This window comes from Lynx canadensis, chromosome F1, assembly GCF_007474595.2.
Source record: "Lynx canadensis isolate LIC74 chromosome F1, mLynCan4.pri.v2, whole genome shotgun sequence".
NCBI classification, from domain to species: domain Eukaryota; kingdom Metazoa; phylum Chordata; class Mammalia; order Carnivora; family Felidae; genus Lynx; species Lynx canadensis.
This window is the reverse complement of record NC_044319.2, coordinates 2774248-2791814: the sequence shown is the minus strand read 5'-3', so window position 1 is coordinate 2791814 and position 17567 is coordinate 2774248. Positions and strand designations below refer to the sequence as shown.

Below are 17567 nucleotides of genomic sequence, written 5' to 3'. Positions count from 1 at the left end.
GTCTCTTGAAGTACCTCTAAGCAGTTATCTTCACGGTCCCCCCAAATACAGTGCTTGTGAGCATTAACAGCTCCTAAGACTTACTCTGGAGAAGCAGTTACTAAGTGAATTATTTAGGCGCTGATGTAAAGGCATAATGCAGCATCTGTAAGAAGTGTTTCTCCGTTTTATAGTTTTGTCTAAATACACGGGTATTTAAGATTGCCTGGTGCACTCTTTCAAGAACTCGGAGGACATCAGTGAATTAGTGAATGCTGTCACGTGCCATTTCAGCGGCCAAGGGCAGTGCCCTCACGGAGCACAGAGTGGGGTAGGCAGGACCCCTGCGGCCGAGACACGGCAGCGGGTTGTGGTCGCCCTGTGGCGGATGCGTGGGGTTCCCCCGCCGCACGCACAGGGGTACCTGACCCCCGATGCTTTGTCCTCAGTGGACGACACTTGAGCGTGTGTGAATGCTGAACCAGGGAGCCAGGGAAAGCTCGAGCGTGCAGCAAATCCAGGAAATAGAGTGAGATCCCCACGGAGGCCAGACAGGGTGGATCTCAGAACACGGGGTGGGGGAAGCACTGGGGACAGGAAGCGTGAAACCTCTTCCGCTGGCCCCCGTGAGGAGGGATGGTGGACGGAGACCATCAAGTCTAGAGGTTCAGTGGGAGAAGAGTTAGGAGGCTGGTGTGCTTGTTACAGAAGAGTGAGAGAATCTAGAAAAAAAAAAGAGAAAAAAATCCTTCTAATCCTATCCACCTAGCCCTATCTATTCTTAAAGTCTTGTTTCTTCTACACTATGTACTTGTACCTGTGGTGTCATATGCAGAATAAAGGCTGTCTTGTAACCTAGTCGGGTAACGAGGCAAAGTATTACTTCCGTGCGGAGTCAGAGTGAGAGAGTATCCGGGTCGTATGGGTAGGGTGGGCGGTAATTCGATTTGTGACCCCATCTTAGGTAGATCATCTCATCCCTCTGCTAGTGTCACTGTCGATGCTGTTTCGCTGTCAGTAGCTTAATTGGTTTAGGAATCAGGTACTTCAAACGTGACGTGAGGACGTCCCTTTATAGAACTAGCATTGGACAAGGAACGTTTCGCCCTCGGCATAAGCCAAATGAATCCTCATGTCCTGTAGCTGCCGTCCCATCCGACCCATAGTGTCTCCACTGCTCGTTTATGATTTATATCCTGTTCCCAAATGATTGGATGCGGCTGCTGCATGACCACAGTAGGATTTGGGTGGGATTCCGTTCCACAGTTATGTAGCATAGACCTTTCAGAATGTTTTGTGTTGAAGAGTTACAGAAGTGCGGGGCGCCTGGGTGGCTCGGTCGGTGAAGCGTCCCGCTCTTAGTGTCAGCTCAGATCGTGATCTCAGAGTCGTGAGATCGAGCCCCTCATGGGAGTCTGCCCTGAGCACAGAGCCTGCTGAAGATTCTCTCCCTCTCTCGCTGCCCTCCCAGGCTTGCATGCACGTGCATTTGTGCTCGCTCTCACTCTCTCGCTCTCTCTCTCTTTAGAGAGAGAGAGAGAGTGAGCGAGAGCAAGAGAGAAGTAATTAGCCACTGTCCCTCCTTCCCTTCTCGCAGGCTACAATGCACCGTATCTCTCCGTGTACAGTGAAAACGCAGTTGACATCTTCGATGTGAACTCCATGGAATGGATTCAGACTCTCCCACTCAAAAAGGTAATTTAACGCCAAAAATGGGCTAGCAAACTAATGAGTGGAGTGAACCACTGATGGGACCAGTTAGCTCCTTTTCGCTAATCGAGCGTTTTCTGGCAGTTGGTAATTTGGGATTCTGCTAAGAGAAAAAAAGTAGAAGCAGAAGTCAAGCTGGTTAATTTTATGAGTAGCTCAACACCATAGTATTTTTATCACATTCAGTGTCACCGTGTTTCGCTGCGTCATGAGAGCATCGTGGTAACGAGAGACTGGAGCGGACCCTCCACCTCACACATGGGTCCATCCCCTGCTTCAGGAGCTGCGGGGCGGGGGTGGGGGGAGGGGGGAGACCTGTCATTCTTCCTTGTGGCTGTCGTTCACATTGTGGCGTGCAGGTGGTAATCCTGTGAGACAGACCCCACAGGCTGGAAAAGTGACTAAACTGAGAGCCCAAATGTGTGCAAACATCTCATCGTTAAAAAAATAAAGGTGTTTATGCTCCTCATAAAACATGATTTTCCCTGTGACAACAGAGAATTTTTACAAGCATGCAACAACTGTTCTGTGTGGGTGAGGAGTAAGTTTCACACAGACATGCGTAGCTTGCGTCGTCCGCTGGGGGCAGGGCGGGGGGGGGGGGGGCACGAGAAAGTAGCCAAGGTCAGATTTCAAGGTCTGCCCCAATGCCTAAGGACATCAGCCGTGAAAACTCTTGGAAATACTCCCACTTCAGGGAAAGCACTCAAAATATGGCCCTCTGGTTTGCGTTTGGGGGCTAATTACATTTATTTTCCATTTTATCATGTAAATCGTATAGTATATATGAAAGAATAGGAGCTTTGTGAAGCATAATAATTATTAACAGCTCACTCAGCGCCAGAATATTACCAACATCCCTGCCTCTACCTGCGTACCCGTCCCTTATCCCACCCCTCAGCCCCTCTCCAGAGGAAATCACTATCCTGAATGTTGCCTGTATCATCCCTTTGCTTTTCTTAAAATACACATTTTTTTTTGGCATATTTAAATATTCCTAAACACTTGTTTGGTTTTGTATTGTTCAGTTCTGTCTGCCTTTGAGCTTTATGAAAATGTTACACTGTGTGTTCTCTGCCTTCCTTCCTTCATGCATATTCCAGGGTCCGTCTGTGTGATTACGTGTGCTGTAAATAGTGCATCGTTTTTCACCGCTATAAAATACTCTTTTGAGTGACTAGATCAGTTCATTCCTCCATCGGCTGATTGGCAGACACATGAATTATTTTCCAGGTTTTGCTACTGTGAACACCGATGCCTATGTTTCTCTAAGTCACGTGTCCAGGAGTGGGATTGATGGGGCACGGGGAACACAGGGGTTCAGCTTTACAAGATAGTGTCAGATTCTTTTCCAGAGTAATTGTACCAGCTCATCCTCCCCCCAGCAGTAACCGGAGTGCCTCCTCACCCACATCTTCCCTGACCTTGCCATTCTCAGGATTCGTAGTTTTATAACCTTTATAAATGGTTACGACATGCTGTCTCACTGAAGCATTAATTTGCACATCCCCAATTAACTGTGTTGTTGGAATCTTTTGTATGTTTATTCGTTCTTAAATTCTGTGAAATACCTACTCATGCTTTTCGCTCATTTTCCTGTTTGTTCTTCCTTATTAATTTATTGAAATTTTTTATATATTGTAAATACTGGGAAAGGGATGGGGTAAATCTTTTCTATTTGTGACCTAGTTTTATGGTGTATTTTGCCAAGCATATATTTTGATAAAATAATGATAAATTGTATTATTTTGCTAAAAACTTACTGTTCTAAATTTTAATGTCATCATGTTTTTTCTGTTAAGAAACTCTTTCCTAACTCAAGGTCATAAAGATATGATCTGTGTTTTATTCCAAACGTTTGAAAGGTGTGCCTATTACATTAATGTCATGAACCTGTGGAGTTGGGGTTGTGTGTGTGTGTGTGGTATGAGGTGGGGACTCCGTTGCTCTGTGCCACATACATGAGCAGGTGCTCTGTCACCACTTAGTGACAGCCCCCCCCCCCTCCCCACTGATACAGTTTCATCCCCATCATATGTGGACATTTAGTTCCACTTCAGGTTCATAAAGTAGCTGTGTTAATATCTTCTTAGTATAAATAGTCACTAATGGCTTTAAAAAGTCAAATTTAAGATTTAAATGTATTTAGGGGCGCCTGGGTGGCTCAATCGGTTGAGCGTCCGACTGCAGCTCAGGTCATGATCTTCTGGTTTGTGAGTTCGAGCCCCGCTTGGGGCTCTGTGCTGGCAGCTCAGAGCCTGGAGCCTGCTTCGGGTTCTGTGTGTGTGTGTGTCTCAAAAATAAACATTAAAAATTTTTTAAAAAGATTTAAATGTATTTCTACTTTTTCCTGCAGAATATTCTTTCTTTAGAATGTTGTCATTATAACTTTTTGTTAAAATTACATCATTTTATATGCCTTCCCCATCAGAATTGTTGATTTTCTGAGAGCGTTATATTCTGAAGGGGAAGGATAAATGGAAGGTCTTAATAGGGTGCGCTTTACAAATAGGCCTAAAGTTTTATGGTTCCACTTGAGGGTTTTACTGAAATGCTAATTTTATTTTATTTTTTTTATTCTTACCTTAGGTTCGACCCTTAAACAGTGAAGGATCATTAAACCTTTTAGGGTTGGAGACAATTAGATTAATATATTTCAAAAATAAGATGGCAGGTAAGAAAATATAACGTTAATACGATAGCTTCAAAGGAAATACTCTCTCTGAGCTGACTGCCCAGAGATAATAAGTGGCAGAGGCCACATTTAAACCCAGGTTCCTCTTACTCCGAAGTCTGTGACCTTGGCTACTATCATGGTCTCAATATATTCAGTTAAATGTCTGGATAGAAAGTCGTTCTGTCTAACCTAGCTATGTACACAAAATACTTGATGCTGACGTACCTGATTTCTCTGGGGAGTCCTGAATTAAGTGCAGAAAGTATGGCTGAAAGCAGCATTTCCTGTACTAGTAATGCTATAAAACCTAACCCAAGTCTATGGCACTGAAATTGTGAAAACTCATGCAGAACTCTGACTGGGGACTTCAGGAGTACATCATCTGCCAGGGCACCCGGGGCCTAGAACTTGGCGAGTGCCCGTGGCCGCACGGGCAGGGCCGCCAGAGTCCAGAGGGGGCACGGGAGCTAGAGGGCGCGGGCGGTGTCCACAGTCACGCGGAGGTCGCTCGGCCCTGGAGGGCCCTTGGCTGACAGACTGGTGGTTGTAGCAAAGGTCCTGCCTGGGGACATTCCACCGTGACGGGAGAAAGGAGATTCGGATTTTAGAAATGATTGCCACTCAGCGATGGCTTCGCCACGAAGCTTCTGCACTTGAGCTGTAAGCGTCTCCACCTCCAGGGCCTGTACTTCATTTGTGTCTGTTTCTTAGAGGAAGTCACAATATTCACGTAGGATCGGCTGCACCTGTTCTCACCATGTGTGGCCGTGATGATCACAGAACGTGTCCGTTTCCCAGTCCACGTCTGTAGGATAAAGCCTCTTTCCACTCGTGTTTCCGCATCTTTCCACTCCTCCTCCTGCCCTAGGCTGGACGCGGGGCGGGCTTGGAGAGGGAAAGCCTGGCAGGATTTCAGTACAGGTGTCTTGTCCTCGGGAAGGGGAGGGAGAGGCCCTCGACTTTTCTCTGGCTGCCTCTGGCCTTCCTCTCTCAGGGTTCAGTGTTGCTGCAGTCCTCCTTCTGGCTGTCCCACGTCCCCCGCTGCCACCGGGACCCAGACCCACCCCGGCCGCACGATTCTCACGTTCCAAAATCGTGTTTCACACGTAGTTAGGAAAGCAAGCTGATGAAGCTGCATTATCAGGATATGAGAAGAATACTGCTTTTCCGCTAATCCCCGGCCTTGGCTTGCCTTTCCCTCGCTTCGGCTTTGTGGGTGTTAAAAATTCTCCAGGTTGGCTTTTCTCCTGTTCCTTAGAGAATGGCGTCCCTCGTGTTGTGTGAACACAGCTGTCTCTTTTATTCCTAGAGCGTGTTCACAAATTTCAGCATGTCCGGGGAGCCCTTGGCGGACGGTTGTTTACTTCTAGGTTATGAACGCTGAAACCGGATGCCAGGTGCATACGATTAAGTATCCTCGCCCCACCAAGATCAGAGGGGTAGAAACAGCAACAGTCTTGCCTTTAATAAAGGAAGCTGGTGGGAGCCCAGGTTTTTGTCCTTACCCACATCTAGCAGACTGGATCTTACAAAAGGAAATGTTTTATTATGTAAAAGAATTTTAACGATCATTTACGTGAATACTTTACCATTTATGCCTGATGATTGTGTAGCGTAATGGGAGGAGTTTTTTTTTAACACCCTAAGCCATTGGAACCAGTACCTGGAAGGTGAGAGAAGACAGGATAGAGAGATGGGGGGGTGGGGAGGGCACAAGGCGACAGGACCCCCAGGCAACTGCATTTTCCTTTTCTTCTGCTAGAATTGTGCCACTGTATGTTTGTAATCAGATAGGAAGTGAAAATATACTTTGTAAGCTAGGTTTCATCTTGGCGTATCCCTGTGTACATGTGTCCCGTTTGAATTATTACTTACCGTGAGTATCAACACACACCTTTTAAAAATGCAAATTGCGTACGTTGGACACCTGATTCCTGTTTGTGCTGTCTTGGAGATTAACGGATAAAAAGCATTTTAGCGCTTCAAAGAACGCCACCGGTGTTTGTCTTCTTTTAACAGAAGGGGATGAGCTGGTGGTTCCCGAAACATCAGATAACAGTCGGAAGCAGATGGTTAGAAATATTAACAATAAGCGACGCTACTCCTTCCGGGTCCCAGAGGACGAGAGGTTGCAGCAGAGGAGGTAGGGGGGCGAGCGGGGTCGTGCCCGTCGTCGGGGCCGTGGGGAGCCTCTGCGGGGCTGGTGGGTGACGGAGCGTTAGTGATTTGGAAGGAAGATGGGGTCTCTGAAAATCTGTCATCCCTCTGTGGTGTCACACACCACAGTGACGAGCCTGCTTGTCAGTGTGATTTTGATTAACACTCTCCAAAATGTACGCGCTGGATTGAAGCACCACGTTTGCGCTCGTTTCTCCGTGTGCGTGAAATACTTGCGGTTTTTAGCGGTTTTTAGAATGCGAACCTTTGCTCAACGTAAAACAGATCCTAGCTGCATGTAGCACACGGGCACGGGCCTGAGAACTTCAGATTAACCATTCTCTTCGAGAGTAAACAGCCAGTGGGCTGGTAATATTTCCAGTTACGGGTAAAAACATCTCTAAAGTGTTATCAGTGATTTTAAAAGGCCTGCAGAAAATGGCCAGGACTGTCTGTAAAATAGAGCTTTGGCGTGTGAGTACTGAGAGAACCCTCTCTGTTTTCCCACCAAAAAGCGTTAAGATCTTGTGTTTAAAAGAAAAGCTTCTAAGTTTCAATTGAGTATATCTTATTGTTAGTTCTGTCCTGGCTAAACTTGATTTCACAGTTTTATTTTTGTGAACAAATATAGGATGCCTCATTGTTTTCTAAAGTTAACGAGATCGAGCCCAGAAAAAGTGTCTAAACGGGTGTTTTATCTTACAGAGAGATGCTGCGAGATCCAGAAATGAGAAATAAATTAATTTCTAACCCAACTAATTTTAACCACATAGCACACATGGGCCCAGGAGATGGGATACAGATCCTAAAAGACCTGCCCATGGTAAGAGAAATGGAGGGCAGACGGGAGCGGGGTTACGAGTGGGGCAGAGGGGGAGAAGACACGGACGCGTGCGTGCCCACATACGTACGTAGGCTTAACGGGCTACGCAAACGTGACAATGAGAGGCTGTGTCCCCGTAGCGCTATGTGCGTACGACGGGCGGGAGAAAAACACAGCGTCTGGTCATCTGTGAAGAACCAGACAGATCCGGTTCTTAGCTGCACACCCCGTAAACTTGCCCCGCATCCAGTTGCTGATGGAGCTCACTGCCGGGTCGGGAGAGGATCTGCACCGGGATCCAGAACTCGCTCACCAAATGCTGACGTTTCACTCAGCTTCGGCAGTTCCATACAGATATTCGGCCTTTCCCACCTGCACAGAACCACGTCAGCCCAGTCGTTAACGGTCACACCTGTTGCCTGGTTGGGCAACCAAATCTCTTTCCTTTCCCCGATTACACACGTGTTGCCTGGCCTGTCTTCCACACAAAAGTACAACATAGGCAGACCGGTTTGTCACGTGAAGATTGGATTCTTGGACCTATTATGTTGAAATTAAGAATACTAGTGGAATTAGGAATTTTCCAGGCTCTGTGCATACTTAGCATTTTGGTATCACGGTACCTGAGCAAACTATTAAAACTTCATACGGCCCTTCTGATCACTGGTGGTGGCGTTCAGACTGTGAATCTGGACCCAGGCTCTCTCTGAGGGAGTCTGTCCTCTCGCCACGTTGCCAGCTCTGCTGTGACAGGAGACACGAATATCTTATCACCGACAGGAAAAAATGCTAGGTGATCTAGTTTAATGTGCCATCAAGCATTCCTTAAGGTGAAGGAGTTTCAGGGGTTCACAAAGTTCCCAAAATATTCTTCTGCTTCATAGCCTTCCTCCATCAGGTGAAAAGCCAGTTTGCTGATGTTCTAGAAGTTTTTCAGGCCTTCCTACACAGGAGGACTTGGCCATCACACCCCCCGAATAAGCACACGGAATCGAAATAGCAGATTTCAAACACTCTAAGAACTCTCTGTCAGCGCATCATCTCCCATTACCCCCTCAGCACTTCAAGTAAAAGAAATCTCTCTTCATTTTTTTGTTCGAAATAGGGGCTGGTGGTAATGACTGAGCAAAACCAGTTCCGATAGCATTTCCGGGAGATTCTTCCCCGCACCTGACTCCATGACGCATGGCCTTCTGTGCTGGTCACGTATTCCCATCAGACCTCTTCATTTTAGCGTTTGTCGTCACTGATTGTGTTAACCCGTGACTGCGTTGTGGGCTCTTTTTGTCACGGACACAGGTGCCTCTTTGTCCTACAGTGCGGTCCAGTTTTTAACGTGTGTTCCGTTCCTTTCTTGCCATGTAAGCACCTTGTGTTTCCAGGACGAAAACTTGGTGCAAATTTTTGAAACCTGTGTCTTAGCCTTATTTTATTTCCACCTGACTTTCTTTTACTAGCCAGGGACATACAAGCTGGGGCTGTTGTAAACGTCCATTTCATCACCCAGCCAGTAGTTTTAATACACTGTCCCCCAGACCTGGGTTTGTCTTGGGGTAGACCCTGGGAAAGAACGCAGTAGTGTGCAGGTCTGAAAAAAATTAACGATGATACGTGTACCCGTGTGTACACATAAATGTTTGTTGAAAAGCTCGTGATATTTTAATATGTTCTCAGGTTTTATGTCCTTTCCACTGAGATGGAATTATCTGTATTTAATGAACTATTTCCAAAACTTAAGATGAATTAAATTCATCAACCGTCACCGTGTAAGAACTTCGGGCACCAAAGCCACCTACCATCCGAGCCAAGAGCAGCGTGCACCCTGGACATTTTTCCGTTTTCACTTCTCATATCAGTACTGCTTTCCTGGGAAATACTCACGAGCTTGGAGAGTTTATTGGAGATCTTTAGAAACTTAGTTCTGTTTCCTTTGTACCAAAATTGATACTGATATAGGGTTGTTGGCCTCCTGAATGTGGAAGAGAGTGTCAGGAGGAGGGAGTCTCTTCTCTCCTGAATCGGATGTGAGCCCTTTACGCACATCTAGCGCGCCGAGAGGAGAAGCGGCACAGATGACTTAGAAATACGGACTGCTCCTTGTCATTTCCTTCCGTCATCGTGGGGTACCGCCAGTAAAGGGCAGGGATTTCTCCCGGTGAACACAAGAATAATATTCTACCTCCAGAAGATTTATTTTTGGCACATGACCTTTCTTCTGGTTCAGTGACCCCCGAGAGCTCTATTGAGTAGTTATTACATTTACATCAATAGGGGTTTTTTTTTCCTTTTTGGAAATAACTTTAGAAAGTGCTGGTTCACTCACATCTCTAAATTTAAAACAATGTCTCATAGAGGAGCTCTTTTTTAAGTCTCCATAATCTGTCAGATTTTGTTTAGCAAAGCAAGTTCATCCCGGTTCGGGGGCCTTCTCCCCGCAGTGGTCCGTCCGCCCACCGGCCCCTGGACCACATGGCCTCAGAGAAAGTGGCCGGGTGCTGAGTGACCGGTCCCACATCACTCAGAAGCCATTCAACCGGATATGCTAGCGCCTTCGGTTAGAAAAGCTTTTTCTCTATCTTTGCTATTACAGTATTTTATGTTTTTATTAATATGCCCGCCCAGACATGGACGGGATTTTTCCCTTGTTAAAAACGAACCTGACTTTTTGGGTGTCTAAGTGGAGCCAGGTTTGGGCTTCTGGGAGTCACCACCGCTAATGAGGGTCACCGAAACAAGACCGGGGAAAGCAAACACACGTGCAAGTCTGTAAATTCCAGGGAATGGTGTTAGGTTTCTAAAGAAAACAGGCTAGCGGTTCTGATGAGAGGCTGCCTGTGGGTTCGCTCACCTTGAACCATTTCTCGCTCTTTCTGTCCTTACTGATGGTGTGTTTTTGCCAGATTTTGATTCTATCACATAAGAAAACACGGAACTGAACTCTGAAAGTCCGGTTTCGGTGCACTTGCTGCCGCTAATAAAGGAGAATAATTGTACAAGGTGAACGTTCCAGGAACTGGCAGGAGGATTACAAAATGTAACTTTCTAAGGCCTGAGAGTATTTCCTTAAGGACTCAGTTCTGATGTGAGCGATGTCGATGTCGTGCCTTCCGCATGCGTGCTGTCTGAAATGTCACGTGGAACCAGTGAATCCATTTTCATTACCGTGTTACTTTTTTTCTTCTTCCTGTTGTTTTGATAGCCAGGCCTCCCTTATCCGCCCTCGCTTCACTCCGGCCTCATCTCCTCTCCGATCAACTTTGAGCACATCTATCACATGACTGTTAATTCCGCTGAAAAATTTCTCTCTCCTGATTCCATAAACCCTGAGTATTCCCCGTCTCTACGCTCTGCCCCCGGTACACCCAGCTTTATGACTCTGAGGGTATGGACGGCCGAGTCAGGTGTTAACTACCACTAACCGTGTGCGGACCTCCTGTTCCCAGCTTGATAAGTAACCCGCGGAGGGCGCTTCCCTTTGTGAATGTTCTTCCTGCTTCTCTCCTGCCAGACCTCTCCCCCTCCCCTCCTCTTCCTCTTCCTCCTCCTCCTCCTCCAGTTCTAGTTTGTTTCTTCTTTTGAGGAGAAGCATGAAGCCTGGGGAGGATTTCACTTTTATTCTTTAAACAGTATTGGAGGGGTTTTTTGGGGTTTGTGTTTAATAGATGTTCCCATCATGATGTCCCTTTACAGATGCCATCATTAGAAATAGTCCCCGTGTGGGTCTTTATTCTGTTAAACTAAACAAGGAGTCCCACAACTTCTGAATTTTTTTTATAGCACATTACCCTAAATCTGGTTCAATTCAGAGAAAATTCTTTCGATTTAGTGAGGTTAATTAAGGTCTGTGATAGGACCAAGCCACAGGCCTCCTATCTACAATGAACCCCGTTTTGAAAAAGCTTAAAAATGTCCCAAGTAAAAATTATAATAGTATGAACGAGTAACGGGAAAAATTCCAAAAAGAAGGTGATCTTACTAGGCTTTCAGATGCTGATACACCTTTAATTCCAACCAGGATCCAAGATACGACAGCTAAATCAAAGAAAAAAACACAAAGTGTGCAGCATCTATCTGGAAGGAGTGCGGCCCCTGCTGGCGGCCCCTTGGATCCGGCCCCTTGGATGCCGCCTGGCATCTCTGTAGCCGGTGGCCGTTAGTGCAGCTTTTCCATACCTTCCATCAAGAAATACACGCTTAAAAAAAAAAAGAAAGAAATACACGCTTGTGCTAACTTCACAGTAACGTTTTCTCAAGTTAATGTTACAAATACGACATCCGGGTTCTGTCATGCAAACCCTTGTCCCACAGTGCCCTCTGACTCAGAGAAACAGTCACATCCATTTTTTATTTGCATAGAAAACTGTAGGGTGACAAGTTTCTTTTTGTACTTTTGTTTGCATTGTACACTCTAAATTATGTTTGAAATGTCACTGTCATTAAGCTATAATGTCATGTAAATATCTTATTTGACAAAGTAGAAGATGAACTGTGATTAAAAAACATCAGCCTTAGGTTGCTTGTCAGCAGTCCGCAGGGAGTGGATTCCAGAAGAATGTTGCACAAACTGACCAGCCAAGAATTTTTCATACGAAAGATGACAGAAACGTTGTTTAGGTCAGTCCTCCGCAAGTAGAAACACTGTTGTCGGTGAAAATCTTCCCTAATCCAAAGAGTATTTGCACATGAAAAAAGACCAGTAGCTTAGGTCTCTGTCCTAGAATGAAAGTGAACTTGAAATGACTGAACCATAAACTTTTTTTGTGGGATTGTATTTTTTTTCTCACAAAACGTGTCTTCCGTGTGTCAGTCTTTTGCGACTTCAGCATTCGGTGTGACTGCACAACTGGTAGGTTTTTCCAGGCTTGATTTTTGCCACTTATCCCAGGCTAGGCCTGTTCCGTAGGAAAGGACGGCCCCAAGGTATCTTGAGGTTTCTAGCAGAAGCAGTAAACACGTAAAGGTTGAAACTGATTCTCCCACCTCTCGGTCCTTCCTTTGCTGCCTCGTGTGCACGTCACTGGCGTCTAGAGGTTTGCTTCTGTGTGCGCGAATGTTAAAACGCTGGCCCTGCTTCCGCTGGGTTTTATTTTCTTAGAGAAAAAAAGGTAAAGCATTTGCTTCGAACAGATAACACACTAAGAATTAAATGGACTTTGCAGATTGGGTACACGAACCAAGATGGCGGCGGTTGAGTCTGGGGCCAGCCAGCCAACCGACTTTCAGTGTGTGTGGCTCCGTGACTCGAAGCTCCTCACGCCACATCAGCGTGTTGCCCGGTTGCTGAGACTTGCGCCCGGCGTTAGTGGTTTTGACGTTAACCTTCCCTCAGGTGTCAGCCCCGACACCTCTCCAGTTCTCAAACGTCCGGGTCCCTTGAGGCGGCCAAGGGCTCTGGGTGCTCGGCCAAGTTCAGATGGCCCGCCCCTCACGCCTCCTCTCTGGCCGCGTATGACTTTTCAGAGCACCCGTTGGCCCACTTTAATACCTGGGACACCAAAATCATTCCATAAGTTGATGGAGAATCTTGTAAACCGGTGTCCCCGAGTCAGAGCACTTCGCCCCGGCTGCAGTGGTTTCAGGCGTGCTGTCCGTGACTCCTGGTCCCGCTCTGTCAGCACGCCAGGGTGTGGGGATGTGCACGTGCCCGTCCCCTACCACGCGGGAAAGCACTTACTTGAGAAAAATCTACCCTTGAGTGACCTGGCTCCACGTGGGCTCGCTCCATTCAGCTAGTGCAGTCCCGCCAATCAAAGTCGCCGACGTAGCAAAACCTCCGTTTCGGGCGTCTGCAAATGTCCATATAATTCTGCACCGCACTGTCACTTCTAACCATGTAACTTCTACTTACTGTTCTCACAACAAAAAGAATTCTTATTTGCCGATAACCGTTTCCATAAGTACAAGGACAAGCACTTACCCTCGATTGGGGGGAGGTCGGCTTCCATTAGGGGTTAGTACTTCTGTGGGCAGGAGGGATCATAGAATCGGGTCCTTGTTCTGTGTCACCCCAGGTCAAGATCATTTATTTGTTACAGTTAGAGTGAAAATTAGACGTCTCCGCAGAAAATCACTTTCTCTCCAGCTGAAGAATTTTTCTTTCTGTTTTGTTTTCAGAACCCTCGGCCTCAGGAGAGTCGGACCGTGTTCAGTGGCTCGGTCAGTATTCCGTCTATCACCAAATCCCGCCCTGAACCCGGTCGCTCCATGAGCGCCAGCAGCGGCCTGTCAGCAAGTAAGTGCTGCCCGGGAAGCCCCGGGCCCCCCCCTGCTCTTTCCTCTCCCACGGTGCACGCACCCCTGCCTCAGGCCTGCTGGGTGGGTCTCGTTAGCACAGGGGCACCTGTTAGGAGAACGATCATGGGGTCCTTTGTGAGCCCACAGTGCATCTGGGAGACAGGCAGACACATAATAGTACCAGTTGTGGTGACAGGTGCTCCGAAGGAAGTGAGCAGGACCCCCCTCAGAGAGTGACAAGGGGGAGCCCAAGGTCACAGGCCTTCCCTAGGGGCAGGGCCGCATCTGAGTCCTGTTTGAGAGAAGGCCAGGGTGGCCACCTGTTGGCGGTCGGGGAGTGACCCAAAAACTAAAGCACAGGAGGTAGGCAAGGTCAGATCAGGGACTTGCGGAGCAAGCTAGGACGTTGTTGTCTTATTAGAAACCAAGGACCTTTACCTAGTTTACATTCTTAAGAAGATCCGTCCACCTGCCAGAGGGAGCAGGCAGGGCCACAGGCAGGGGTGCAGGCATGATCCTGGGGGGCTCTCGGCGCTGCCTGGGGCTCACAGGGGAGAGGAGGAGACCGTTGGGGGACTTAGTTGTGGGAGGTGAGGGGGGAGAGCCACAGGGGTGCCTGGGTTCCAGAGGGGCTGGCAACACATTAGAAAGGAGACCTGGGTCTGTCTCAGAGAGCAGCGTCACGGAAGCAGGCCGACGCTCGTCATGCATCCGGCGAACGGCGCGGGGGCACCGTCCCCTGTGACCTGCTTCCAGGTGGCACTGTCTTCATCGTCAGCCTCTCTCTGCCCTGAGCTGCCATGTTTCCTTCCCGGCGCTTCCGCGGGAACCCAGGGTTCGGTGGGGGTCAGGGCGGCATGTCAGGTGTAGGGGTGCTGAGCGCCACCTCCTTGGAAACGTGCACGGTGCACAGAGGCGCCGTGTGACCGCCTGTGACCATGACATGTCCCACCGAATTCGCGGGGACCTTCGGTAGTTCCTGGGTCACAAGTGGTCTGCTTGTCTGTCGCTTTCTCAGAAGTAGCACGGGTGGTTGGCGTGGTGGAGGGCGGAGGGGAGGCGGATCGCACTGGGTTCGGCTTCACTCGAGACACGTGTCTGTGGCCTCACGTGCTGGAACGGTAGCTACATGGGTGGAAGTCGCCACGGCGGGCGGAAGGCCCCCTCGTTCTCCAGCTCCCGCCGTGGGTGGCTGCGGCCTTGGGGCCCTGACCGTGCGAGGATTGAAGCAAGGATCGTGGGTTTTCTCCTTTCCGAGGGCCCGGTGCGGGGCCCCTGGGCAGCAGTGGCCCCCTGAGTGGCCGGAGGCCCATGTCCCTCACCACGCGGGCCTGTGTCCTCACCCAGAGCAGGTGGCCACAGAGGCAGACAGAGGCGTCAGCCTTTCTATAACCTCCTCTCCGAGGGGACTCGCCCGCCCTGGTCCCCCTGCAGCACTCAGACCCAGCTGGGGGGGGGGGGGGGGGGGGGGCCCTCGGGTGGGGCTTTCCCCCCTTTGTCCCTGTGTCCTGAGACACTCACGGGCCCATGTGTGGCCCTGACCACAGTGAAAACTCCGGCCAGGTGGAAGGGTGACAACCACGTTACTGTCTTGTTAGTAATGGAGGTGAGGCAGTGAATTTCCCTGATAACCAGCTGTGAATTACCAAGATTTGACATGCAAACGGCGTCACAACGTTGGTATTTTAGTCCGTGATCCTTCTCCAGACCCTGGGAACCAGAAGTTGTTTCTGCTTTCAGAATCCAGATTCTTTTCAGCACGTTTACATTTTAGAAAGGAATCGATGGTACAACGTGTTACATTCCCAGCAAGATCGGGGCGGCACCCACAAATAGATCAGCATTTATACCGCCAGATTCGTGGCTGGTCACACCGGAAATACGTGGATAAACGTAGTCGTGTAAAATGAGCTCTGTCGTTAGCCTCCCGGTGGCTCCGATCAGGTTCGCCACCCTGCGTGTTTCCATCGGCCTTAGGAGACCGTCGCTCCCGGGCTCCTGTGGAATGGGCAGCTAGAGATGGCACCTGTGAGGTGGAGACGCCAGGAGCCCGGCCGGCCGCCGCCTCAGGGGCGCTGCAGGAGGGGCCTCTGTCCCCGCCGACAGCGTGCAGACCAGCCCACGGGGCACCAGTCGGGCGTGGCCTCCTTGAGGCCCTTGTCCAGGAAGCCCCGGGGGGCATCTGCCGTGTCGAGTGCCTCTCACTGGCTTTAAGAAGAGCCCAGCTCATGGGAGAAGTTTCCAGAAGGGCAGGCAGCCAAGAGAGAAATGAGAAGTCATGGAGGACCACGCTGTCCGTCTCCACAGCCAGCCAGACTCAGGGTGGCTTCACGACACAGAGGTGTCAACCACCGTGGCTCCACCCCAGCCCCCCCCCCCCCGCCCTCCACAGAAAGAAGGCCTGTCGGCGACCGGGTCACTGGGGAGCCTCGACTCTCCTGAGGTCACCCGAGACAGACGCCTCACTGCCCGACCCCCCGGGCATGTGGTCTCAGCCAGCCGGGACCCCGGTCCTGGGACTGTCCCCGGGCCCCTTTTGCTGGTCAACCCAAACAGCCCTGCTTGAATGTTCTCAGATGGGAGTGGCTGAGTGTAACGTTTCCTTGAAAAGCACTTTCCCAAAATGTGTTCTTCAAAATAGTGTAAGTCACTGAGGGGGCATCGGTTGCTTCCGCTCCCTAACCGATCGCTAGAACGGAAGGAAGGAGCCAGGTAGACAGAGGTGTGGGCCCCGCTGCGCCTGCGCCCGTTTGCACCGCGTCTCCGCGCCCTGAGCGCTCGCTCGTTCCCACAAAAATCCTCTGAGGTAGAAGTTATTATTTGCAAATGAAAACCGAGACTCAGAAAGTTAAAGTAACTCTTTGAGGTCACACAACTTTTTTATATCGAGAGAGAGAGAGAGAGAGAGAGAGAGGGGGAGGGAGGGAGGGAGGATGGGCGCACAAGCAGGGGGAGGGACAGAGAGGGAGAGAAGCTTAAGCAGACCTCACACTCAGTGCAGAGCCCGAGTTGGGACTCGATCCTACGACCCTGGCATCGTGACCTGAGCCAAAATCAAGAGTCAGACGCTCAACCGACTGAGCCCCCAGGCGCTCCAAGGTCACACAGTTAATAAGCAGAGCAACGGAAGCTTCTGGCACTTCGGATCTTCTTTTCAGAATGACAACATTTCGGAAAAGTAACATGCCATGCACTTCCTGTGGCCCTGGGGCAGGCGTGGGGCCCCAGTGAGGTGACCAAAGGGCCCAGGAGAGCCACGTCCGAAAAGTAAGGCGTGTGTCCCTGGTCTCTGGAGAAACAGTGACGATCGGTGCGTGTCTTGTGGGAGCCGCCACTGCACACGTCCGGACGCAGGCGCCCGTCCCCAGGGCGGAAGGACGAGTCTGTGGTTCCCAGCCGGCGTGCGTCCCGGAACCCTCACGAGAGGCTTCGCCCGCTGCCGTATCTGGTGTGCGGTGGGGCCCAGGCGCCGGCATCTTCAGCCCCAGGACGTGTCGCTCAGTGCGTGCTCAGCAGTAGTAGCCCTTGCATGAGGTCGTCACCGGGGCCGCGAGGACAGGCGTCAGCAGGCAGGTTCCTGTTCTGCCACCGAGGACTCCTGGGTTTGGTGGCCGTGAGGTACACGTGCTTGACGCGGTCGTCTCTGACCCTGTTCCCAAAATCTTCGTGTGAAAAACTAAACTGGGATTTGTTAGGCCAACAACAGCGCAGAAACCTCAGCACGGTCGTCTTGGACCAGCGGACATGTTTCTGCACCAAAACTAAAGAATAATGAGAAGCGCTGAGAACTTTAGGTACGAACAACACCCCCGTCTTTCCAGGGGGGATCATCCTTTCCCGCCTCCTGGAGGCGCCTCAGCTCTAAGACCACAGGAGAGCGAGATTTTAGAGACACTCCCTTCCTTCTCGTGTCCAGGCTTTTCTCCCCGGGGAAGAGAATGCTTCTGCTGTGTTCCTTTGCTTTTATGCCGATTCCCCAGCAGTGAG

At 49.7% G+C, this 17567-nt stretch overlaps 1 protein-coding gene across 9 annotated transcripts in view; it reads left to right on the top strand.

The window, feature by feature from the left end:
- Nucleotides 1-17567, top strand: part of CDC42BPA (CDC42 binding protein kinase alpha) — a 317618-nt gene that overhangs the window by 298532 nt on the left and 1519 nt on the right. For 5 of the 9 annotated variants that reach the window (XM_030301801.1, XM_030301804.1, XM_030301802.1 and 2 more), the window contains 6 exons: nucleotides 1577-1674; nucleotides 4279-4363; nucleotides 6386-6509; nucleotides 7229-7346; nucleotides 10546-10728; nucleotides 13461-13578. In XM_030301801.1, coding sequence (XP_030157661.1) covers nucleotides 1577-1674; nucleotides 4279-4363; nucleotides 6386-6509; nucleotides 7229-7346; nucleotides 10546-10728; nucleotides 13461-13578 — 726 coding nt within the window. The remainder of the gene's footprint in view (nucleotides 1-1576; nucleotides 1675-4278; nucleotides 4364-6385; nucleotides 6510-7228; nucleotides 7347-10545; nucleotides 10729-13460; nucleotides 13579-17567) is intronic. The other 4 variants (XM_030301807.1, XM_030301806.1, XM_030301809.1 and 1 more) reach the window with 1 other exon arrangement.